Raw genomic sequence first — 26,378 nt, 5'->3', positions numbered from 1 at the left:
TTTCTCAGGACAGTTATCACCTCTGGGATGTATAATTTTTGTGACACTCACTTTCTGAAGGTCAGTAATCAAGCTCATTAAGGGTCTGTGCTGGAAAAATATAAAAGCCAAAGGAGAGCAGCTGGAATCTAAGCAAGTGCCATGATGCCTGTCAGTTGCCTTTTATCTCTTTCTTTTTAAGCTCAAATCTGCCCATAAATTTTTTTCTGATTAACAAAAGCAGAAAATTTCTTAATGTCATGGGGTATGGGGTTGAGAGAGAAAATACATAGCTACACATGTTGTGTGAGGGTGTGAAAGTACTTCTTATACCTCTTCATTATGTGCTTGAATGTCATCTAATAAGGAGGGAAAATTAAAGAAAGTGGAGGAAGTTAAAACTATTTCCATAAAGGTCCAAAAATAAGCATATCCATCTGTTTATATTTATACAAAACCTCTTCACCACAGCCCTAGGTACCATACCCAGAAAGCACTGTAGTGAAATAAGAAAACAATTCCCAGAGGCACACATACACACAAAAAGTGAAAGGAAGACGGAAGACGGTAAATTGACTGCTGGTGCTCTCTGCATCTCATATTGCTGATATCCTACAAGTCATCAAAATTGGAAATAGTCTGTTCTGAAATGCAATAGGGCTAAATGTAAGAACTTCCTTTCATGAAGCTAATGTGGACCTACAGCAATTGTGTTAGTACTCTTTTCTAGTTGCCTTGCTCTCTAGCGCCACCTAGCAATCCATTGACAAAGCACAGGTGAGGCCTTCGGCCCTCTGACTGCCGTACTGAGGAGAGAGGCTTAGAGATTTCACTGAACAGAGGCATTCAGCCTTAAAGTTAGGAGCAGATGAAAAATGTCAACTCTTTCCTTCAGTTCCTTGACTTTAAAACCACCCTTAGTTTGAAACAGCCTTTCTCCATGAAAAATGTAAAAGAAAGAACATCAAACAAAATCTTCTGTTCAAAAGAGGAAGTGATGAAAAATAGGAAATTAATAAAAGTGAAGATATGAGAAGAGCCCTACATGTGTAAAATTGACACCTTTTTTATAAGCTTTAAGGACCTGATTTGTTGTCAAGCAAAAAAGATTTGCATGAAAAGAGTGAGCAAGTGACATATGTAGGTTACTACATATGCACTTGAGAGAGGGAAAGATGCAGCTCTTACCATGGCTGATGCTGTAATCTCGTGTTCTTTTCTATCCTTCAGCAGTGCTTGTTAGCAGCCTAAAATGGGCTCTCTCATAACCCAAAGGGTGAGCCAGAGTGCATTTCCCTCTTCAAGCATTCTGTAATACTAATTAACTAATTCCCAGCCACAGGAAGGGAACCTGCAAAGATTCGCCCAAGGCAAACTGCTAAATAAATGGTGACAGATTTCTCAGTTTTCAATTAGGTGAAATGACATATTGGGACAATGAATAGCCTGACTTTCTAATGATAAGAGTTTTATGAGTTTTTCATTCCTGGAAACGAAGAGAAACTCTGGTCCTTTCTCCATTCATAACCAAAATGAGGGCCCAGACCCACTCTTGCCTTCATCAAAGCACACAGATCCTGCTTTTGGCGGTGATGTTTGTGCACGACTGATAGTAAAAGACCTGGTCCAAAAAAGCTGCTTTTGAGACTGCTGCTGCTCTACTGAAATGTCTGACAGGACACAGCACGGGGACCAAAGAGAACAACTGGCCTAATTAAATCTGTACAGGCAGCCCTGTGCACTGTTCAGCAGCCCTGACTCCAGCTCGGGCCCCGCCCTGCTCCCTCCTGACTCCAGTGTTTGTGCTTCGAATCTCTTGCTAGCATGGCAACTGTTGCCATGTTTGCAGTAATAAGAAGTGGGTGATGCTGGTGTCTCTGTAATGCTTCAGATACAAGAGCAGTGATTTCTAAATAGATTTCTGAAGAAGCTTTTACAATGGCACTGCACGGTTTAACAGGTTTAATTCCTCATAGATTTTTTTTCTTCTTTTCACCTTTACCATCTTCCAGGTAGACTGAATCTAACCCTCATACAATGCAAAAACTGCAACATCCTTCTTTTGCTTGCCAGTATTTGAAACAGGAAATTTCTCGTTAGAGAAGACATTTCACAAATCATTGTTTCTTATTATCTCCTTGAAAACCATGAGATTGAGTTTTTCTGTAAGGAGTTAAGACAGCCTGAAAAAATCATGGACCCAGGGAAAAAAGGTATTAACCAAAGTGGAGTGAAAAACATCTATCATTAATATTTTTGATATTGTCTGAGCATTTTCTATTAATGAGCAGGTGTTTTAAAGGCCTCAATTGCAAAAGAAATACCAAGAATGCATAATGGAACAATTATATTGAACAATTATATTATAACAATGCATATTAGGAACAATCAAAGGTAATATGTTTATTACCTTTTTAATCCTTTTCCAAAGAGACAGCAAAAAAAAAATTAAATCCTCTATTTTTGGCATTAATCAGGGACCTATTTGCCAACCAGTGTTAATGGCCCCCCTGCATGTCACTGGATGCCAATACAGCCTAGGACCTAGGAGAGAGATGACAGAGATAAAGCCATGTGCACTGATGACAGTGTTAACCTGGTCAAAAAAGCAAGAGAAGACACATTGTGTGTTTTGATCACTTACTGTGTTCCAGACACTATTATACATTTTTTGGTATGCCAGTCAGATCATTGACTTATCACAACTCTTCTACAAGTTAGGAGTTATTTATCAGTATTCTACAAATGAGAAAACTGGAGCACAGAAAGGATAAATGACCTTCCCAAGGCTTTGCAACTAGTAAACAGCAGGGCCAAGATTGAGCGTAGATCAGCCTGACTCCAAAGCTTATGATCTTTTCACTACTTGCCGAGCTGCTGCAGTGTCAGACAGAGGGCTGCCCCCATACTAATCAACCCTGTGGCGTGGGCAAGTCCCTTCCCGCCCTGGGTTTCAGGGACTATTCTGAGGCACGTGAACTGGACCTTGCTACTCAAGGTGTGGCCCACAGACCACCAGCTTCAGCATCATCTAGGCGCTTGTTAGAAATTAAGACTCCCAGGGGCCACACAGGCCTACTGAATCATAATCTGCATTTTCAAGATTTTAACACGTGACTTGTGAATGTACATTAAAATGTAAGAAGCACGGGACTTGCCAATCTCTGTGGACACTTCTAGCTCTAGTATATTTAGAATGTTGTCCCCATTGTCTCTATATTTCTAGATCCTACCCCTTCTTCAAGGTTGCATCACCTCTCCCTACAAGCATTCCTAACTCCATCCTTATACTTGATGGAAAGAGTTTTCTCTCTTCTAAGAAAAGTTTCATTTACCTTAGCTCACTTTCTGCTTAGTATCATGTCTATGTTGTGTAAGTTCCTTGAGGGGGATACCCAACCATGTGAAATAATTTTATACTTGCAATACCAACTGGCATAGTCTATTACACTAAAGAAAATACGTTGAAAGAAATGTTGAATGAATCATTATCTGAATTTTGTTACAGATATCATATAGTGCTCCAGTTGCAAGATCCCCGTATTATCCATTATATGTCAAGGCAAGCACATTCCAACTTGCAAACAGCACACACAAGAGCAGTTTTCAAACTTCCTCACCCCACCTCCACCTTCTTAGCACACAGATACATGGAAGATTCAATGAAGGCCAAGCTCAGCTCCAAAATCTCTTCTTCTTGGAAGTCTCCCTGGATACCCTCAATTTGCTAGATACACATCATGTTTGTTGGCATCTTATCCCGTGCATATCCCGTCAGAGTCAGAAACTATATTATAATAATTATAATTATAATTATTTCAGTTGCCCCCCTACACACAGACACACACACACACACATTCCTAACCATGAGGTTAGGAATTGTGTCTTTCATCTTTATATTCTTAATATCTATCACAGTATTTGGCACATAGTAAGTGGTAGTTACATATATCTTAAATGAATGAATGAATGGCTCAATCAATGCAAACCTTTTGACTGACTCTAAAGTCTACTTTTTGTTCCACATTAGGGTCCATTGAAACTAAGAACATGGAGAAGCACAGTTCTGTGGTGAGATTTAAGCACTTGTTTTAGCCACACTGGCAATCCCTAACAATACAGCACTTTAATTTAGTGTCACATGAGCTAGTCATCCAGGCACATGAACCCTGATGTGTAGGAACTTGAGTGCCTTTTAGACACCCCAAGGTTGAAAATTGAAGCACTGTTTGTTTTCTTTCCTGTCTCAGTAAATCAGTCATCCATTTTTCATGTGCCTGCATCATACCCAGAGTTTTCTAGGAATTGGAGAAGTCAAAAAGAGTACATAGTACAATTTTTCCTTCCTTTAAGTAGTCTAGTATGGAAAATAGACCCCAAATGTATTTATAATACAATGTGATATATACAGTAGTGGGCATAAGACTCTTGGGTCATGTAAACACAGAGGGAGGTATTTATGAGAGTGAGGAGAGACATGCCATTGGCCTTGAGGTATGTCCAGCAGGTTGCCCATTTGTTCTTCTCTGGAAAAGACAGTGAATTAGAGAGTAAGAAGAACACTAGCTATGGATTGCCAGGCAATGAATCTATACTGAAGAGGAGAGACACTGAAAACATAGGATAAAATAAGGAAAGCTGGTGGGGCAGACTCATTAGTGGCATATGGTATAAATTTAAACAGAATTTATGGGAAATTTGTTACCAGATGGCAGAGAAGGAAGACCCTGAGCTCACCTCCTCCCATGAACACACCAAAATTACAGGTACTTACAGAGTAACTTTCTATGAGAACAACCTGAAGACTAGCAGAGAAGGTTTTCCACAACTAAAAATATAAAGAAGGAACCATAATGAGAGAGGTAGGAGGGGTGGAGACATGGTATAGTGAAGACTCACACCCTCAGGTAACTGACTGACAAACAGGAGGATAATCACGATTGCAGAGGTTCTCCTCAAGGCAAGGGGTCCAAGCTCCATACCAGGTTTCCCAGCCCAGGAGTCCTATACTGGGAAGTTGAACCCCAGAATGTCCTATTTTGAAGGCCAGTGGGGCTTGCATATGGGAGAGCCAGAGAGCTATAGAAAATACACTCTACTCTTAAAGGGCATGTGCAAAATCTCACATACTCCAAGTCCCAGTGCAGAGGCAGTAATTTAAAAGGAATCTGGGTCAGACCCACTTGCTGATCTTGGAGAACCTCCCAGAGGGGCAGGAAGCAACTGGGACTCCCCCATGGGGACATAGATGCAGGCAGCTGCTGTTTTTCAAAGCTTATTCTACCACGAGGACACTGGTGCTGGCAAGTGGAGTCCTCCCACTAGCCTATTAGCTCCGGGTTTACCAGCAGGTCAGCACCAGGCCTGGGACCCCCCAGGCCACACAGTCAGCTACATTGGGACTCATCCCTGCCCACCAGTGGGCTGGCAGCCAAGAGGGCTGAGTGCTAGCCCCACCTACCAATGCACCCAGAGTAGTCAGCCACACCACAACAGAAGAGCCCATGCAGCCCACATAAAGGGCACCCTTAGAACATTTAGCTCTGGTGACCAGAGGGGAGTATGCTGCTCAGCCTCATAGGATGTCTCACACATAAGGCCACTTCTCCAAGATTAGGAAATTTAACTGAGCTACCTAATGCATAGAAATAAACACAGGGAATTAGGCAAAATGAGGAGATAAGGAATATGTTCCAAACAAGGGAACAAGACAAAACCGCAGAAAAAGAACAAAAGCAAAGTGGAGATAAGCAATCTACCTGGTAAGGAATCGAAGGTAATAATCAAGAATTCAAGGTAATCATGCTCAATGAACTTGGGAGAAGAATGAATGAACATGGTGAGAAGTTTAATATAAAGTTAGAAAATATAAGGAAGAACCAAACAGAGCTGAAGAATACAATAACTGAAGACAAAAATCCACTAGAAGCGATCAAAAGTAGATTAGATGATAGAGAGGAATGGATCAGTGAACTGGGAGAAAGAGTAGTGAAAATCATCCCAACTGCACAGAAATGAAAAAAGAATTTTTTAAAATGAGAATAGTTTAAGAGACCTCTGGGACATCAAGCATACTAACATTCACATTACAGGAGTTCCAGAAGTAGAAGAGAGAGAGAAAGAGGCAGAGAACTTATTTAAAGAAATAATAGCTGAAAACTTCCCTAAGCTGGGAAAGGAAACAGACATCTAAGTCCAGAAAGCACCAAGACTCCCAAACAAGGTGAGCACAAAGAGATCCACACCAAGGTACATTATAGTTAAAATAGCAAAAATTAAAGGTAAAGAGAGAATCTTAAAAGAAACGAGAGAAAAGCAACTAGTGACTTACAAGAGAACTCACAAAAAATTATCAGCTGACTTTTCAGTGGAAACTTTGCAAGCCAGAAGGAAACAGCATAACAAATTCAAAGTGTTGAAAGGAAAAAGACCGGCAACCAAGAATGCTCTACCCATCAAGGCTATCATTCAGACTTAAAAAAGAGATAACTTTACAGAATAGCAAAAGCTAGAAAGAGTTCAGCACCACTAAACTGGCTTTACAAGAAATGTTAAAGGGACTTCTCTAAGCAGAAAAGAAAAGACTACAACTAAAAATATGAAAATTATGAAAGGAAAAGATCTCATTGGCAAAGGAAGCATATAGTAAAGGTAGTAGATCAACCACTTATAAAGCTAGTAGGGGGGTTAAAAGAGAAAAGTAGTAAAATTATCAATATTCACAATAAGTAATTAAGGGATACACAAAACAAAAATATGTAAAATATGATGTCAAAAACATTAAACATTGGCCAGGGAAGTAAAAACATAGGGTTGTTAGAATGCATTCAAAATTAAGAGATCATCAACTTAAAATAATCACCTATATATATAGGTTGTTATATATGAACCTCATGATAACTATAAATCAAAAATTTATAACAGATACACAAAAAAAGACAAAGGAATTCAAACATAACTAAAGATACTTATCAAATCACAAGGTAAGAGAACAAAAGAATCAAACAAAAATGGACTACAAAAACAATCAAAAAACAAAATGAAAATAAGTACATACTTATACATAATTACTTTACATGTAAATAGACTAATGCTCCAATCAAAAGACATAGAGTGGCTGATCATGTACAAAATCAAGACCCATATATATGCTGCGTAAAGACCTCACTTCAAATATAAAAACACACACAGACTGAAAGTGAGTGATGGAAAAAGGTATTCCATGCAAATGGAAGTAAAAAGCTGGTGTACCAATATTTATATCAGACAAAATAGACTTTAAAACAAAGACTATAACAAGAGACAAAAAGTACAGTACATAATCAAGGGATCAATCCAACAAGACGATATAACAATTGTAAATATATATGCACCCAACATAGGAGCACCTAAATACATAAAGCAAATATTAACAAACAAAGGAAGAGGTTGACAGGAACACAATAATAGAAGACTCTAATACCCCATTTACATCAATGGACAGATCATCCAGACAGAAAATCAATAAGAAAACATTGGCTTTAAACAGCATATTAGACCAGATGGATTTAATATATATAAATAACATTCTATCTAAAAGCAGCAGAATACACACTCTTTTCAAGTACATATGGAACACTCTCTAGGACAGATCACATGCTAGGCTACAAAATAAGTCTCAGTAAATTTAAGAAGATTGAAATCATATCAAGCATCTTTTCTGACCACAAAGGTTTGACATGAGAAATCAACTATAAGAAAAAGCCTGCAAAAAAAAAAAAAAAACATGTGGAGGCTAAACAATATGCTACTAAAGAACCAATGGGTCACTGAAGAAATCAAAGAGGAAATCCAAAAATACACAGAGACAAATGAAAATGGAAACACAATGATCTATGGGACACAGCAAAAACTGTTCTAAGAGAGAAGTTTATAGCAACACAAGCCTCCTTCAGGAAACCAAAAAAATCTCAAATAACCTAAACTTACACCTAAAGAAACTAGAAAAAGAAGAACAAACGAATCCCAAAGTTAGTAGAAGGAAGGAAATGATAAAGATCAGAGCAGAAATAAGTGAAATAGACAGTTAAAAATGGAGAATATCAATGAAACTAAGAGCTGGTTCTTTGACAAGATAAACATAATAGATAAACCTTTAGCCAAATTCATCAAAGAGAGAGGGTCCAAATAAAATCAGAAATGAAAGAGAAGTCACAACCAACACCACAGAACTACAAACAATTACACACCAATAAAATGGACAACCTAGAAGAAATGGATAAACTAGAAATGTACAATCTCCTAGAAATGTACTAAATCAGGAATAAATAGAAAATATGAACAGATTAATTAACAGTAATGAAATTGAATCAGTAATGAAAAAAATTCCCATCAAACAAAGTTCAGGACCAGATGACCAGGTGACTTCACAGGTGAATTCTACCAAACATTTAAAGAAGGGTTAACACCTATCCTTCTCAAATGCTTCCAAAAAAAGTGAAGATGAAGGAGTGTTCCTTATTCTACAAGGCCAGCATCACCCTGATACCAAAACCATACAAAGACACCAAAAAAGAGAAAATTACAGGCCAATATCACTAATGGACATAGAGGCAAAAATTCTCAACATTAGCAAACCGAATTCAACAAAACATTAAAAGGATCATATACCAAAATCAAATGGACTTTATCCCAAGGATGCAAGGGTGGTTCATATCTGCAAATCAACCAATGTGATATACCACATTAACAAACTGAAGAATAAAAATCATATGATCATCTCAATAGATGCAGAAGAAGCTTTTGACAGAATTCAACTTCCATTTATGATAAAAACTGTAAACAAAGTGGATACAGAGAGAGCGTACCTCAACATAATATGTGACAAGCTTATGGCCAACGTCATACTCAACAGGGAAAGGCTGAAATCATTGTCTTCTGTGATTAGGAACAAGACAAGGATGCTCACTCTCTCCACTCTTATTCAACATAGTATTGGAAGTCCTAGCCACAGCAATCACACAAGAAAAGCAAATAAAAGGAATCCAAATTGGAAGGAAGAAGTAAAACTGTCACTTTTACATATGATATGATATTATATATAGAAAATCCTAAAGATGACACCAAAAAACTATTAGAACTAATAAATGAATTCAGTAAAGTTGCAGGAGAAAAATTAATATACAGAAATCTGTTGCATTTCTATACACTAACAACAAATTATCAATTAAGAGAAATTAAGGGGAAAATCCCATTTACAATTGCATCAAAAAAATAAAATACCTAGGAATAAATCTAACCAAGGAAGTAAAAGACTTGTACTTGGAAAACTATAAGACATTGATGAAAAAAAAATGAAGATAACACAGACAAATGGGAATATATACTGTGCTCATGGATTGGAAGAATTAATATTTTTTAAATGACCATACTACCCAAGGCAATCTACATATTCAATGCATTCCCTCTCAAAATTCCAATGGCATTTTTCACAGAATTAGATAACATAATTCTAAAATTTGTATGGAACCACAAAAGACCCCAATTAGCCAAAACAATCTTGAAAAAGAAGAACAAAGCTGGAAGTATCACATACCCTGATTTCAAACTATACCACAAAGCTACAATAATCAAAACAGGATAGTACTGACACAAAAACAGACACATAGAGCAATGGAACAGAATAGAGAGCCCAGAAATAAACTCACACTTATGTGGTCAATGAATCTATGACAAAGGAGGCAAGAATATACAATGGGGAAAAGACAGCCTTTTCAATAGATGATGTTGGGGAAAGTGGACTGCTACATACAAAAGAATCAAACTGAACCACTTTCTCACACCATGTTAAAAAATAAATTCAAAATGGATTAAAGACTTAAATTTAAGACCTGAAACCATATAACTCATAGAAGAAAACATAGGTAGTATGGATTTTGACATTGGCCTTAGCAAGAAGTTTTTGGATCTGTCTCCTCAGGAAAGAGAAGCAAAAACAAAAATAAATAAATAGGACCACATCAAACTAAAAACCTTTTGCATAGTGAAGGAAACTATCAACAAAATGAAAATACCTACTGAATGGGAGAAGATATTTTCAAACAGTGTATTTGATAAGGGGTTAATATCCAAAATATACAAAGAACTTATACAACTCATTATCAAAAAAACAAACAATACAATTTAAAAAAAAATGAGCAGAGGACCTGAATAGACATTTTTCCAAAGAAGACATACAGATGGCCAACAGGCACATGGAAAGATGTTCAACATCAACTAATCACCAGCTAAATGCAAATCAAAACCACAATGAGATACCACCTCATGCCTGTCAGAATGACTATTATCAAAAAGACAGCAAATAACAAGTGTTGGTAGGATGTGGAGAAAAGGGAACCCTTGTGCACTGTTGATGGGAATGTCAATTGGTAGAGCCACTATGGAAAACAATACTGAGGATCATCAAAAACTTAAGAGTAGAACTACCACACAATCCAGCAATTTCATTTCTGAGTATTTACCTAAAGAAAACAAAAACACTAATTCGCAAAGATATATGCACCTCTGTGTTCATTGCAGCATTATTTACAAAAGCTAACATGTGGAAGCAACCAAAGTGTCCATCGAAAGATGAATGGATAAAGAAGACATGGTATATATACACAATGGCATATTACTCAGCCATTTAAAAAAATGAAATCTTGCCATTTACAACAGCATGAATGGATCCTAGAGGGTATTATGCTAAGTGACATAAGTCAGTCAGAGTAAGACAAATACTGCATTATCTCACTTTTACGTGGAATCGAAAAAACAAAACAAAATGAAACATACTCATAGATACAGAGAACAAAGGTATGGTTGTGGAAGGGAGGGGGTGGGAGTTGGGCAAAGTTGGTGATGAGGATTAAGAGGTACAAGCCTCCAGTTATATAATAAATAAGCCACAGTGAAATAATATATAGCATGAAGAATATGGTCAATAATATTATAATAAATTTGTATGGGGACAGATGGTTACTAGACTTATTGTGGTGATCATTTCATAATGTATGCAAATGTCAAATCATTATGTAGTACATCTGAAACTAATGTCATATTGTATGTCAACTATATTTCAATAAAAGGAAAAGAAACAGGTCTTATGGGAGAAAGTTAAAAACAGAGAAGTATCCAAGTGTACAATCCCTTGAGCTCATATTATCCCTCAGAATGATCTACTCTATAGAAGGATCCTATACTTTTACTCTCTATATATTTAAAAGGAAAATGAAACAGAGAACATCTGGGCAACTATTTAAGGATGAAACATCCCCCTCTGACCTGAGAAAAGGCTTTCTTAGAAAGGGAAAGTCTCTGGAGCTGACCTCTATGTAGTATCTTGGACCTACAGAGCTGGCCCTTTCCTATGCTTCTACAAGGGGAAAGAGAAAATCTTCAGGACCCATCAGATTTGTCTCTCCTCAATATGGTGTCAAAATAAGGAATAGGAAGTGGGAAGGACAAGAGATCATGTTCTTCCTTGCCTACTCAATACACCATTAGTTACTTAATACCTAGTTAGCTTTCTGCTCACACTAACATATCAAATAGGAAAGCTTTCAACTGAAGGTAACAGAAAACTCAGTGATAGTTGTTTAATAAAATAGGGGCTCGTTTTTCACACATAACAGGAAGTCTGGAAGGAGATAGTTATGGGCAATAGTACTGCTGCTTGCTGGGCTTTAGAAGACCCAGGCTAATTTTTTTCTCCTTCATCATCTTCAGCATATTGATCTGTCTTTTTCATGTTTGTAGCTGCTTGGTCACAAAATGACTGCAACAGCTCCAGGCATCATGTCTTCATTTAAAGCAGACTTAGGGAGCTAGCATGTACCAGCATGGTTTTCTGTCCTATATCCTTTTAGCAGGAAATCAATAGCCTTCTGGGAATATCAACTGCAAGTTAATGGTCAGAACCTGGCCTAGCACAGGTGTCAGGTAGAAGTGAGGCTCAGGAGGAAGGGGATGATTTGCTGATAACAGAAGTGGAAGTTGGTGTGATATGCTAGAAAAGGGCAAGCATCTTGGAGCCAGAGATATCTGTGTCAAATCCTGGTTCTGCCTCCTAAGCACAGTGTGAACTTGGGCCTGGATTTATTAAAATAGTTATCATGATATTACCTTGCCTGGTTTTTGCAAGGATTGGAGAAAATACTTATAAAACACTTTAAATCATCCCTGGGAAGATTGTGTTGTTTGTTTTAAACTAGAGCTAACTGTCCACTACTTCATAGTTCTACCCAGAGATATATAAACACCATTCTGAGGCTGAGAAGAGAAAGCTTCTGTCTGCCAGGAATTCAGAATCCTAATTCAGGCACTCTCTTCTCCTTTTTATCACTTATTCTCTTTGAGATAGTAGAATACTCCTTTTTCTCATTAAATAGCAGCTTTACCCATAAATTTCTCATAGCCTTCCCTGACCCATCTACACTACTTGTTTGTCAAATTCAACATTGTTGACCATTTCCTAGTCAAGCTGCCATTTGGACTAAAGTCAGGGTTTCTGGGTGTTTTCTATCCAACAGCTATTTACATGAAAATGACAGAAATCAGGGGAAATGACTTTTGAGGATTTCAATTTTTCTTTCTTTGTAATCCCTGAAAAAAAAACTGTAGTTAATTGTAAACATGCCTGCTAAATGCTAGAGCACTACATGAAAATGGAAAAGATTTAAAATGCTTTAGAAACAACACATCTAAATATACTGTTTTTACCCAAATGAGCATTTTTCGTTCTGTAAAAAAAAAAAAAAACCCTTTATTGTTCAGGACAACATGAGCCTTATACATTTTTCTTCAACAATATTTTACCAAATCAACATAGAGAAAAAAATTATGGAATCATAAAATAAGTAAAATAAAAATTGATGACAAAACACCATGTTAAAATGTTGGTTGTTGTTTTTGACACATGACATATGTTAAGGAATAGAGTACTTCTCTGTGAAAGGTACCTGTGAACTGCTCTCTGGTACTGAGTGATTTGAACTTCATTTTTTTAAACAACTTTTCTGTTGCTTGTGTATTCTTTGGCTATTTCCTTCTTTTTTAAAGGGCGGACAGTTCTGAGTTTAAAGACTACTTAGAAAAGTTAAACTACCTTATTCACCTCCAGATTTTTACTTCCTGAGATCTTTAGCATGAAGGGCAATAAATTATCATCCTTTTCTTATATCTGGTTGGAAGGAGAAAAGTGAGATAATTGAAATATTATCAAGTTTCTTGTATTTTTTTCAATTACTGACCACTGAATTAGGCCAGCACCTTACACTATAGTTTGTCCTAAAGATCTATGTGTTACATTTGTTTAAATAAACTCCTCTTTATCTTAGAGAAACAGATATAGGAACTTGAACAGTATATAAAGTTTAATTGAATATGGCTAGAATTGGAAAATTCATGGAATTAATCAGTTAACTCACAAATATGTGTTGGGCTCCTACTAGGTACACAGAACTACATCTGGCCCTATCCAGAGAGCCTCCAATATTTTGATAGCTAGGCTTGTATACAAACTCTTGGCAAATTGAATACATTATCATTTGTTCTTTCCTCCCTCTTTGTCTTTCCCTTTTTTCTTTATTTAAAGGATTAACAATATTTTACACATTGATGAGAAAAACCCAGTGAGTATGTCATGTTCCCTATTTCTCTAGCCCCTTCATTTCCAGGGCTAGATTCTGTCACTCTTTCTCTAGGTTGTTCCATTGGAGGTGCATTCATCTAACATTTATTAAGCATTTAATATGTGCCAGATTCCATAATGGATATTGGGAATACAAATATGGATAACACATCTCTGTAGCCCTGAGAGAATGCAGTCTAGTGGGGAGGTCAGAGAAACCAACAGGAAGATAAGTACTGAACCAGGTATGGAATGCCCTGGGAGTCTGGGGAAGGTCAGAGGAGGTTTCCTGAAGCCAATGCTATTTAACTTGAATTTGGGGGAATCAGCCAAGCAGAGGAGGGAAGGAAAGGTATACTAGGGAAAGGAAGCAGTAGGGGCTAAATTAGCTAGATGGGAACCAGTGTGATGCATTTGGGAAATAGCAAAGAGCTGGGTGTGACTAGAGCAGAAGAGATTCACGGAGATTTAAAGTGAGCAGAAGTAGAAATAAGAGAAGAACATGGAGACAAGGGAGTTCAGTATCCAAGGAATATTGGAAGGAAGAGAACAGCTTTCCTTTATGTAGTTTCCATTCCAGTCGCTAAGACCTCAGACTTTTCACCCAGACAGCATGTAAGGCTTTGGATGGGACTAGATACAGCAACCAGTAGTCTTTGTTGAGACTGCACTGGAGCATGTCTCTAAATTCCAAGTGACTCCTAGTGAGCATGATTTCTGCAACTGTGAATAGAATGGGTCATTGGAAAGACTCAGGTGGGTAGAGAAAATGTGGTAACATAGATGAGACATGAGTGACATAGACACAGTAAAGCTCCACCATGAACCCAAGAATGGCCCCTGGGACTATGCACACCAGCTGGCACTACAGGGGTGGCTCTTGGCACTCAGCTAATTGATGACACCATGCACATGATCATCTGTTTATGAGGCTGTCTCTTTAAATGTTGAGGAAAGTGAAATAAAGATTAAGGATCCAGGCATCATGATTTAAAAAAGAAAAAGAAAGAAAGTAACTTACCCAAAGGTTTCACAACCTGTAGTTTGCTCATCCCTACATTGAAAGGTGGATGATGAAACTGAGACCTACTGAGGTAACTGCCCAGCATCTCAGCCGTATGCCTTATTCCTCTTTACATGCGTCTCCACTCCCATACCACTCCCATCTGCCTTCATGCTTCAATGCCTAGAATAGCACCTGGCACATGGTAGTTCCTCATCAAAAGTTCATTGAGTGAAAGAACCAGTACCTACCACTGACAGAGTGCTATTTATACTGTTCTACGTTCCCTGTTGGGAACTTCATACTATGTCCTTCAAAATGGGCATGCCACTGCAGCAGGCCTCACTCCACATGGAAAACTTCTCTCTTACAAAGCCCTATGACTGGGCAGACTGCGAGCACCCAAAGTTGGCCTTTTCTGCCTCTCCCCTGGGACAATGGCTCATCACGGAAAGCCATAGATGACTTTTGCCATCTTCTGAGCATTACTCATGACAAGACACTAGAAGAAGAAAACACTCTTGACTCTTTTTAAAGTTGATGCTAGTTTGTGATGGTTAACACAGGCTTTGTCAAAGGATTTTGTTGTTAGATCAACCGAGCACATGGGTTGCTCTCCCAATATGTTGACTGGCCTGAGATCACAGCCAAGGTGCCTGAGAGGAGGAATTGGCTGTAGAGAAAGAGTTGGCATGACCCAGAGGGCCACACGTGCTTTTCCAGTTCATTCACTCAGCTGACGTTTATTGAGCACTTATAGTGGGATTTGGGAATGTACTTGACTAAGACCCTTTCTCTCAATAAACAAATAATTTTAACCCAGTGCACTAAGTGCTCTTGTCAGCGTGAGTCCATGGAAAGGTGGAGACACAAGGGCACTGCCAGGAGTTGAGAACCTGATGGTGACTCTCTTGCAATGTTACCTCAGGAGAAAAGGTTTGTTCAATAGGCACATGCCTCTTCAGCATCCTCCACATCTGTAGAGAATTTTGCATTCTCACTGCAAGAGTAATTCCTTTTCCGTTCCTCCCTCTTCCTTCTTCTTTTCGTCCCCCTTTTTCTCTAAACCAAACCTAAGCAAGTCTGCATTATCCAGAGGCAGCTGGTGCTACAATGTAGGAATGTTAAATGTTTAACATCTTGTCACTTGCAAAACTGATGGAGTCATCCTTTTTGTTTCAGAGTTTCATGTTTAGGGGTTGAGAAGCTAGATTGATGAGCATTACCAGAGAGAAATATTTTTTGAGAAGTAAGTGAAGCTGATGACACGTTACTTTACAGTTTAGTGAAATTCAGCAAATCTAATTCTATTATCCTGTCAAAGCCTCACAAAAGGGAGACCTGAAAGCATATTTAAGATGAATCTTTAAAGATTTCAGAAGCCACAACCACATCTGCAAAAATCAGATGCATCTGGTGCTGACAGACCTTTGTTTTTTTATAGACTAAAGGGAGTAAATAATCTTCCAACAACTAATTAAGTTTAAATAAAATTATCTTGGTGATGGAGCACCTGCCTCTTCTGCCTTGAAAAGATTGTCAAGCAGTAAACCATAACCATGTTTTTTTTTTTAATTCAAAGGCTTTTCAAAGTTTACATGGCCAGATTTACCCAGGCACACCAAAATAGAAGTTTCCTTTATGAATCAGAGAACAGAGTACTGAAAAGCAGATTTTATAGAGCACATAAAGCCAGATCACATAGGCCCTTGTTTATTTTCACAATCAAGTATGAGATACAGTCTAATAAATGCATTCTTACCAAAATGTCAGGAGTGATTGTTCTAAAGCATTTATTCACAACTCTATGTTTTTGTTTGAGGTTCACTAGCTGACAAACTGAAAGGGCTTTATCATGCTTTTGACAATTGGTGTGATTGTGTACATACTTGTACTGAAATGTTCATTATTGAGTCCCAGAGAAACATTGATGTGAAGGTTCATTTTACTAGAAATTGACTTTTTTTCTTTCTGCTATTTAATAATCATTCATTAAAGAAGGAAATTCTCAATAGAATTTATTGAGAACTTACTATGGACTGTACATACATTATCTAATTTAATATTCCCAGCTACTTTGCAAGGTAGAAATGTATCTCCATTTTGAAGATGACAAAGCTGGTCAAAACAGGAAATATGCCCTGAGATGGTAAATAAGGAAGCTTGGGTTGACCTCAGTCTGACTAATCTGACTAATCCCAAAGCTCATATGTGCTGTTTCCAGGACAGCATAAGAAATTCTCTTTGGAACTCATGATGAAAACAAACTCATGGCTATGGTTTAAAATGTGAGAGGGATGTCCCAGGTTGAATTGTGTCCCCCAGGAAGATATGTTGAAGTCTTAACGTTCAGTACCTCAAAATGTGATCTTATTTAGAAATAGGGTTGTTGCAGATGTAATAAGTTAAGGTGAAGTCACACCGGAGTATGGTGGGCCCTTCATCCAAAATGAGTTGTGTTGGTATAAGAAGAGGAGAGAGAGACACACAAGGGAATGCCATGTGAAGACAATGAGGCAGAGGTGATGGCCTCTACAAGCCAGGAACACCAAGAATTGTCAGCTGTCACCAGAAGCTGGAGACAGGCATGGCACAGACTCTCCCTCCGAGGCCTCAGAAGGACCAAAGCCTCCCAACACCTTGATTTTGGACTTCTGGCCTCCAGAACTGTGAGAAAATTAATTTCTGTTGTTTTAAGCTGTCTAGTTTGTGGAACTGTTACAGCAGCCCTAGGAAACTAACACAGGGTATAACAGAGCTATACCAGGACCAGCCTGAGACTTGATGTTAGGCGGATGCCCTGCATGAGAAGTAACGGTCACTTATTTTTCCTTCATCATTTGTGATTGTACAGAAAACCCACCCCTAACCCAGGATGAGATTTGAAAGACATCCTTTTGGTGAGTTATCAGAAAAATAAGTATGACCAACCAAAGTTATGGTTAAACTGTAACATTTTATAACACCCAGACGTGTCCCAAGGACACTGGGAGAGGAGGTGCTTTAACTGAAGTTTCACTGGTGCCTTTATGATGGGTGATGTTTGCAGCCCATCCTACAAGAGGCACAAGTGAAGGCCTAATTAGGGCAGGGGTCAAGAAGAGATTGCAGGTAATTGAGGTCAGACACAACTGAGGTCGGGCAGGTGACTGACATCCGATGTAGCCAAACTAAGGGGATCAAGGTTTGAGGCGGGCAGAGACAACAGGTGAGGACTGGAAACTGAACACTGATGGAAATTAAATTAAATTAAAAGCTGGATCTGACAAGGACATTCGAGCTAGGTCAAACAGTAAATATAGAATCTAAGGTACTTAAGTCTGAGGTTTTTATCTTCAGAAATCTAGTCTCCCTCAACTGGCTCTTTCTTTAGTCTGGAGATCTTCAGTTCTTAAAAGAACTGTACCCCCTACCCATGCTAGCCTAATGCCCAGTGCAGCTAGTTTACCTCCTTAGCTCCCTCAAGATGCTGATATCTGACTCAGCTGAGAAGGAGGAATTTGCCTTCTGTGGAAAATGTGAACGGAGAGTACAAAGTACTGATGTCCTTAGGAGCCTCATGGAGAGGAGGGAGAGATCATCCGCCTACTCCTTGATGAAGTCAACCTCTGGGCATCTTTGAGCCAGAACTAGGCTAAGAATGTAAACTTCAAGTGCAAATCATCCATAGCTATACTTTTTACTAGTGATAACTTTGGGATTTCAAGATTTTTAAAAATCCGGCCATTTCTCTTTGTTCTAAAATTTCCCATTAGCCAGAAAAAAATTAGCTAATGTTAAGACTAGTCAGGGAATGATGCTGTCCACTCATTCATTCACTTGTTTGGCTGAGCATATTTGCTGGAATGGGGAGGGGGTTCCTAACTTCCAGATGTTTTGATAAATGCTGGTTCCTGACTTAATATGATAACAGTTCAGTCAGCAAGACATTATCAAATCCATCGAATACAATGCAATAAGTGCCTGTAATCAAGAGAGCAAGTGCTTCCACTGTGGGGATTCCTGTGTGAGGGAAACCGTGAGAAAGTTTATTGCGGGTGAAGCCTCTATGAGGCAGGGAGCAGCAGGGTGGAGAAGTAGACCTGGTCTGTGCTGGGGACCTGAGCCATGGGGCCTCGGCAGAAGGTAGCATGGTCAGCCTTGTTTTATAGGAAGATCGTTTCCACAGCTCTGCTGTGGCCTCGAGGCAGGGAAGGGGCTGCCTAGTGGCAGAGGAAATTAGCTATAATATTGTCCTCATCAGGCTTTAGTTAATCTTGCTGGGTTTAAAAGAGGAACGACAAGACCTGGGGAGTATTGCAGGTTACAAATAACATGGTGCCTATTTAATATACGAAGATGGCGTTATGTATTCCCAATCGCTAATTCAAACATTTTATTTCTCCAGTACTAATAATGGATATGTGCCCTCCATATCTACACTCTTTTCCCATCCATTATTATGACAGGTTAAGGCAGCTTATTCCTGGGATTTTCCAGTGTTAGAATATTCTTAGACAATATATCCTTACTGACAATTCACACAAATGATCTCAGTAATTGTTAACCACATGATAGACAATATTTTCTTTAGCAATCTCTCTCCAAATGTGACAGAAGTCTAAAAGAAATATTTACAGTGCGTGTTCCCATAAGCAGAATTATAGGAAACACCAATAACAATTCAAAACAGAAACACCATTGTCCCCAGCTCTGTTGGTGTAGATTATTCATAGCATGTCCCCATTTCGGCAGATGCGATTCATTGCAATGTATCACAGGAATCATTCTCAACACCTGTGGGCACTTTTCATGTGCAACGTATCTGTAGGGGTAATTCTTTTAAAGGAGGTTAATAGCATTAATCCCATTTTACAGATGGGAATAAAAGCAACTGGTTTATCATATTTTCTCAGGTCAGATAGTAAATCAGTGCCTCATTAACATTCATTAGAATTTTCACTCCATTTAATTTCAAACAAAGCTCCTTCCCTAAGGCACTTAATTAGTATCAAGAATTTTCTGGCATTTACTCCACACCGATACTCATGTCAGTTGAGCCCATATATGAGCAAGGCACGGGGTTAGTGGTACAAGACCTGCCAGGAAATAGTGAGTGGGAGAGCTGAGCCAGCCTGCAGAACATAGGATCAGTGTAGGGGGTAGCCTTTAGTAACAATAGCTAACAATAGTGATATTTATGGAGTGTTCCATATGTGTGGGCCCTGGGTTGAGCATTATTTATGATCTGTTATTTATAACTCTTAGTGGCCACCTCAATTCGACCCCATTTTTAAAATGAGGAAATGGAGGCTCAGAGAGTGACTTGTGTAAGGAATACTCTAAGTAGAAAAAGGATTTGAGACTATACCATCTGAGGCCAGAGTTCATGGTCTCAGTCACTAAGCCGGAAGTTCTCAAATTTTAGTATTCATCAGAATCATCTGAAAGGCTTCTTAAAACACAAATTGTCAGAGTTTATGCTTTGGGTATGTGTGATGCAGTGTCAAAATTTTGCATTTCTAATCAGTTCCCAGGGATGCTGAGGCTGATGATCCAGATACCACACTTTGAGAACCACTGCTTTAAGCAATATTAAGTGTAATCATCTTTGACTGTGTTCAGCACACAGTGGGAAGCCATTCAAAGTTTTTAGGCAAGTCATGACCTGGCCAGAGTTCTGCTTTTAAAAGATTAATCTGGCAGCTGTGTATAGGCTACTAGAGGACAGATGGCAAACCAGGAGTTTTCCATGCAAGGCAAGTAGAAACAGAGAGAGAGTAATAGATGTGGGGAAGTATTACCTCAGTGGAATGGAGTGAGAGGACTTGCTGACTGATTGAGGGAAAAAGAGTCATCAGACCTGACCCTCAACTTTTTGGTCTGAATGGTTAGAAGAATTGTTGCACCGTTCCTAGAAACTGAGAGGACAGAGGGAGATCTACCTTCTTGTGTATTTCATCTGTTTCCATATAGTCCTTCCATTTGCTGTCTTTATTTACTCTTTTTATGTATGAGATTTCCAAAGCATTTTCCTTTCCTTTACCTGTGGAACCAATGTATCCAAAGTGCACCTGTAGACTCTTGCTCTCCTCTGAGATGCTATTCTTATTGCCAGAGGACCTCGGAATCTCCCACTTTCCCCGTCAATTCCTCCTTTATAGCATGGCAGTTTAGCTCACACTCTGCTCAAGGACCTTAATGGATTCTACTAATCATGACTGAGTTCATGGTTTCTGTGTTTTACCTGCAGCCTGTCTGGAGAACACACTGTCAGTGACAGAGGCTTCATAATCCATCATGAACGGTGTGCAAATAATATCTGTTTTTAAGTTCAAAATTAATGTATTGGTGTTTTGGTCTCACATTTTGCTTTTATGTAATTTCTTTTCCATAAATAAAGAATGCGTTTTTAAAACCCCATTTACAAATATGCATCCTTGAGGGAGTATTTAGTCTTCAATTTAAAACAAATTATCTTGCCTTAAAGGTACAACTTTTAGAAGTCCTTAAATTGATTTTTCTAAACTAAAATAATAGGGAAGCTAGAATAATAGGAAAGAAAACTTCTGAGAATCTCTTTCAAAAGTAAATGGTTTTACAAAACAATCCCACAGAAAGTATCTTTAAAAGAAAATTAGATTTTATACATGGAAATTTTCTAAAGTGAGGATAGTTATCTGTAATGAGGATATTTTATGGCTGAGATAAACCAAAGGGGTTAACGTTTATCATGTTCACTATTCTATTGTGAAATGCTTGTTGTCTACGCTTTATGAATGACAATTTGTTTTTTCAAAACATTGACTGAACTAGAATCTTTAGTGTGAAAATGTAAATGCATGACATTTAAATACTCACGGAGTTCACCTGCTACTTTTCTTAAGAATATGAGACCATCTCCCATGATTGCCACCAACTTTCTTCCTCAGTCCCTCCAAACCTCTCAAAAACTTCATGAATCCTCTTCTCTTTACCTTCAGATAGAGAAACAGTGCCCCTCCTTTCTAAAGCCGGCACCTCCCTCTCTCCCAGGCCTTGCTCCCTCCACTGATGTCCCTGTCACCTCCTCTGCCTCTGGCTCGTTCTCCCTCAGCCTCTGCTTCAAACTTCTCTCTCCCTCACCAAAACTGGTGTCTCACAACTTTTAAAAAGTGATAAGCTTATCATTCCGTCTCCATTTTTATTATAATGATAGCAAAAGGGGCGGAAGGAGGAAGGGAGCCCTGGAACGCAGTAAGAGGTTTTTGGGTCTGGTCCGCTTCAGGGTGACAAAGAAAGGAGTCCCTCTGAATTGAAATATGTCTAAGCAGCTGGGATGGAGGGACTTGAAGTCAGTCTAAGAGAAGGTAGAGGAGCCCCTCACTAAACTAGACCTGGAAGTTCCATGTGTAGCTGAGTCATTTGGGGGTGTTTGCTTGGGGGCTTCAGTTTGCTCAGTTGTGAATAGTGGTGATGTGGGATGTAGGGGGAAGCTTGAAGAGTCCCCAGCAGTCCCATGGTGGTGTCGGGGTCTGATCCATGAGAGCACAGATCCACTTCCTCCGTGCTCTAGGCGTGCTGACTGGACAGTGGTCTTACAGTGCAATCCTCAGATTCAATTTCAGAGCGTTTTTAGAAAATGTCCTCTCTCCATCCCCTTAAGGGTTTACAGAGGTAAAATGATCATATGTATGGAGGCTATAATCACAATACAGTAGTGATTAAGACCAGACTCTCCCAGTCAGACAGGCTGGGTTCGCATTCAGGCCATAACACATTAACCTCTTTCTATTTGCTGCCTCATCTATAAAATGAGGACAATAATAGTACTTCATGATTATTGTGAGGGTTAGGTGAAACAATCTATGTAAATCACTTAAAACAACAGCACATAGTTACTGCTCAATAAATGTTAGCTATTATATGAAGTATGTATTCCTGTACCACAAATTCCTACTTTATCATACACATGCACGCACACATATATATATTCCATATTAAGTGCTACTATTTCCATAAAGCCTTTTTCATTTCTTCCCTCCTTTGTTTAGCAAGTAATTGGTAGGGACCCACTATATTCCAGGCACAGAGGATACAGTGCTGAGCAAGATGGACCCAATCCCAGTCCTACAGAGTGGGTGAATGGGCCATTTCAGCAAAGCATGATAAGTTTTATGACAACAGGGGGACAGAGGCTAAGAAGTGAATATATGAATGAATAAATGGGTGAATGAATGTTTCTAGCTATTTTTTACTTAAATGTTAAGTGTTTTGATCCCTGAGAATAAGTAAAAATTTCTTTAAAACCTGTGCTAGTGTATTCATAATGCCATTTCTACTATGAATCATAACTGCTCCAAAGCCCAGAGTGATTGTGGGTCTGCAGTCAACTGTTGTTAATCTTCTAAACAGTTAGCTGGGATACAGGTAGAGCAAAAAGTCCAGATGAGGGAGATATTTCAATATCCTTCCAAAGATAGATGGTGGGAAGTAATTACTATCTGTCTCAGTTCCTACCCTTCTCACTTTTCCAGCTCTCTCATGCTGAGATTCACGGGCCAGGGATTGTTCTTTTTTAAAAATCTAGTTCAGGTTCTATTGTAAACTTAACATAGCAGGTGATGCATTCATGCCTGTGATGAATCGGGGCCAGACACAAATAGAAGGCTGTGGACTCAAGGGTTTCAAAGAGAGACATTTAGGGCGGTTCTGCACTTGGAGCTGCTGCTTGCACTTGCTCAGAGCCAGATTCCAAAGGAGGCAGCTGCCGCAAATGCTTATAAAAAAGGGAGCATGTTCCTGGCGTTCCTATGGGAACCTGCGGCAGCTTGGATTACCCATTCCCCAGACACCGTTTCTTTTTAGCTTGGTGTCTCATATTAAAAGGGGGACCAAGGGATACACTTCCTGAGGGGTACTTGGGGGATATTTGTAGTGGGAGTTGCATGATTCATTCTCCCAACATAGTATAGAAGACTTACTACTGAGGATATTATACATTCAAAAAGCAGTATGAAAAAGAAGGACTCTGTCTTTTTTCCACATATTCCAAAAATGTAAGCGGTTGTTTTTCTAAGTCCCTAAAGTGTGCAGGTGTGTGTGTGTGTGTGTGTGTGTGTGTGTGAGAGAGAGAGAGAGAGAGAGAGAGAAAGAGAAATATCTAAGGAAGTAATCCCAGAATAACACTATTCATTTCCTGATTTGAATATTGATTGCGAGATTTAAATCTGGATAAAAAACGGTGTTTTTTCAGGTTCAAAATCTGTTGTCTTTTTACCTTAGCCGCTGACTTTAGTGGAAACTTTGCCTATAGAGGGAATTCGAGATTAGACTGTGAACACATAAAACCCAGCACTGCATGATCCAAAGCTTCAATAGGCTCATGACCAGAAGCCCGAATTTCTAACACCGAGCCCAATCATCCACTGGAAATTGAAAAATCCAAATTGCTAATGAGAGGAAGAACCCCATGAGTTCACTTCACTCCAGCAGATCACAAGGCTTTCTCTAATGCAGCAATGCCGTAGAGCAGAAAAACAAGGAGCCACAGCGTGTGTTCTGACCCTACTCCTCCCCTATTAGTGACCAGGTCAGTCACCTCTGCCAATAACCTGACCTTTCTGCCCTTCAGTTTCTTCAAGTAATAATAATAGTAATAATAGTACCACCCATCCTACGTGCTTGCTGGGAAGATGAAATGAGAAATTCAATATATATGTGAAATAGATGTTCTAACATTTAGTATTTTAAAAAGTGCTTTTATAGGCATTATCCCAATTGGTACTTGTGTGAAACTTAATGGCTTTGTAGAGATATGTATCACAGAATTGTATGATATTTGTGTTTTGCTATGTTTTCTCTGTCATGTGTCTAAGAAAACAAGGCAGTTCTCCCAAGCCACAGTCCCACAGGCAGGGGTGCATGTGGAGTTCTTGCTCTCACCAGAGAAGTGTTTTTGCAAAACGGTGGCATTTGGCAAACAGCCCAACCGTGGCCAGCCACAAAGTCAAGTGATTTTTTGCTTCAGTGTCCACAAAGGCTTCAGTGAATTCTTCTATGTGAAAAGTCTTTAAAACACACAGTAACTATGTGGTACTTGGCATTAATAGTGTTTGGAAGCATTCAGAAGAGCCTGTTGGGTATTTCAACGGCCTGATCTCTGCCCCATTCAGCTGGTTATGGAAACCTGCAGCGGAGCTGCCTCTGTGGGCCTGCCTGGAGTGGACGGCGTTTGGCCCTTCCAATAGTGAGGTGCAGGCCCTCTGCCCCTGGACCTGGATGCTGCTGCCTAGTCGCCCAGGCTGTGGCCAGACCTGGGGTAGGACCAACTGGTGACTCCCTGCAGGGCCTCCTATTGTATAGGAAAATGCGTTAATGAAAGGCCACATAAATTGTTTTTTCCAGGAAGAATTTCATAAAAGATTTTCCATTTGTCTCAGTTCTGAGGGCTATGAGCATTCTTCAATTTAATTTAATCATTCATTTAGCAAATGTTTATCCAGGGCTTAGACTTCTAGGTTCTAAGGTTACTACAGCAAATGAAACAAACAAAATAACCCCTTCCCTCATGGAGCTTTTATTCTTGTGGAGAAGAGGAGTGACAGACACTTTTTTTTAAAGTAAATTATGTAGTATATTAAAGCAGGGTTAAGGGATAGAGAGGGAGAAAGAGATGTAGTCTGTATTTTTAAACAGGATGGTCAGGGAAAGCCTCACCCAGAAGGTAACCTTGGAGCAAAGCTGTGAGGAGAGAGAACAAGAAAACCACAGGCCCCCAGGGAAGAGCATTCCAGATTGTAAGAACAGCAAGTACAAATTCCTCGAGGTAGGATCATGTCTGTGAATTCAGGGAACCTCCAGGAAGCCAAAAGGAGCAAAATGGTCAAAGGGAAGAGTAATAACAAAGTAGAGACGCAACGGGGGCCAGATCATGAAGGAGGTGTACATCATTGGGAGGACTTGGGATTTACTGAGATTGAGAGGCATGCCAATGCAGGGATTCAACAGAGAAGTGCTATGATTAGGCTGCTTCCTAAAAGGATCACCCTACCTGTTGTACTTTATGGCACTGAAAGGAATAGTGGTCAATTAATTTGCTTTTTAAAAATTTTTTATTGAAGTATAAATTTTTATTGATTTACAATATTGTGTTAGTTTCAAGTGTACAGCTAAGTTATTCAGATATATATATATAATATATATATACTTTTTTCATATTCTTTTCCATTATAGGTTGTTATAAGATATTGAATATAGTTCCCTATGCTATACAGTAAATCCTTTTGTTTATTTTATATATAGTGGTATATATCTGTTAATCCCATACCCCTAATTTATCCTTCCCTCCCCCCTTTCCCCTTTGGTAACCATATGTTTGTTTTCTATGTCTGTGAGTCTGTTTCTGTTTTGTAAATGAGTTCATTAATTTCATTTTTTTAGATTCCACATATAAGTGATATCATATGATTTTGTATTTGTCTGGCTTACTTCACTTAGTATGATAATTTCTAGGTCCATCCATGTTGCTGCAAATGGCAACATTTCATTCTTTTTTATGGCTGTGTAATATTCCATTGTATGTATATGTGTGTGTGTGTGTGTGTATGTGTATATATATATATATGTATATATATATATATATATATATATATATATATATATGCCACATCTTCTGAATCCATTTGTCTGTCAATGGACACTTAGGTTGCTCCCATGTCTTGCCTATTATGAATAGTGCTGCTGTGAACACTGGGGTACATGTATCTTTTTTTTTTTTTTTACGTCTTT

General features: G+C 38.8%; 1 protein-coding gene across 5 annotated transcripts in view; it reads left to right on the top strand.

Moving 5' to 3' along the window:
• Positions 1-26,378, top strand: part of TNNI3K (TNNI3 interacting kinase) — a 280,116-nt gene that overhangs the window by 234,728 nt on the left and 19,010 nt on the right. The window contains exon 25 of one of the 5 annotated variants that reach the window (XM_028489258.2): positions 23,874-24,174. The exons of 3 other annotated variants lie outside the window; for them this stretch is intronic. In XM_028489258.2, the coding sequence (XP_028345059.1) occupies positions 23,874-23,880 (7 nt within the window). In that variant the 3' untranslated portion in view covers positions 23,881-24,174. Of the gene's footprint in view, positions 1-17,484; positions 17,531-23,873; positions 24,175-26,378 lie in introns of those variants that run through there. One more of the 5 variants, XM_028489257.2, reaches the window with a different exon arrangement.

The sequence above is a fragment of the Physeter macrocephalus genome, chromosome 4 (genome assembly GCF_002837175.3).
Source record: "Physeter macrocephalus isolate SW-GA chromosome 4, ASM283717v5, whole genome shotgun sequence".
NCBI lineage: Eukaryota > Metazoa > Chordata > Mammalia > Artiodactyla > Physeteridae > Physeter > Physeter macrocephalus.
Note: the sequence above shows the minus strand (reverse complement) of the source record. Positions and strands in the feature narration are given on the sequence as shown.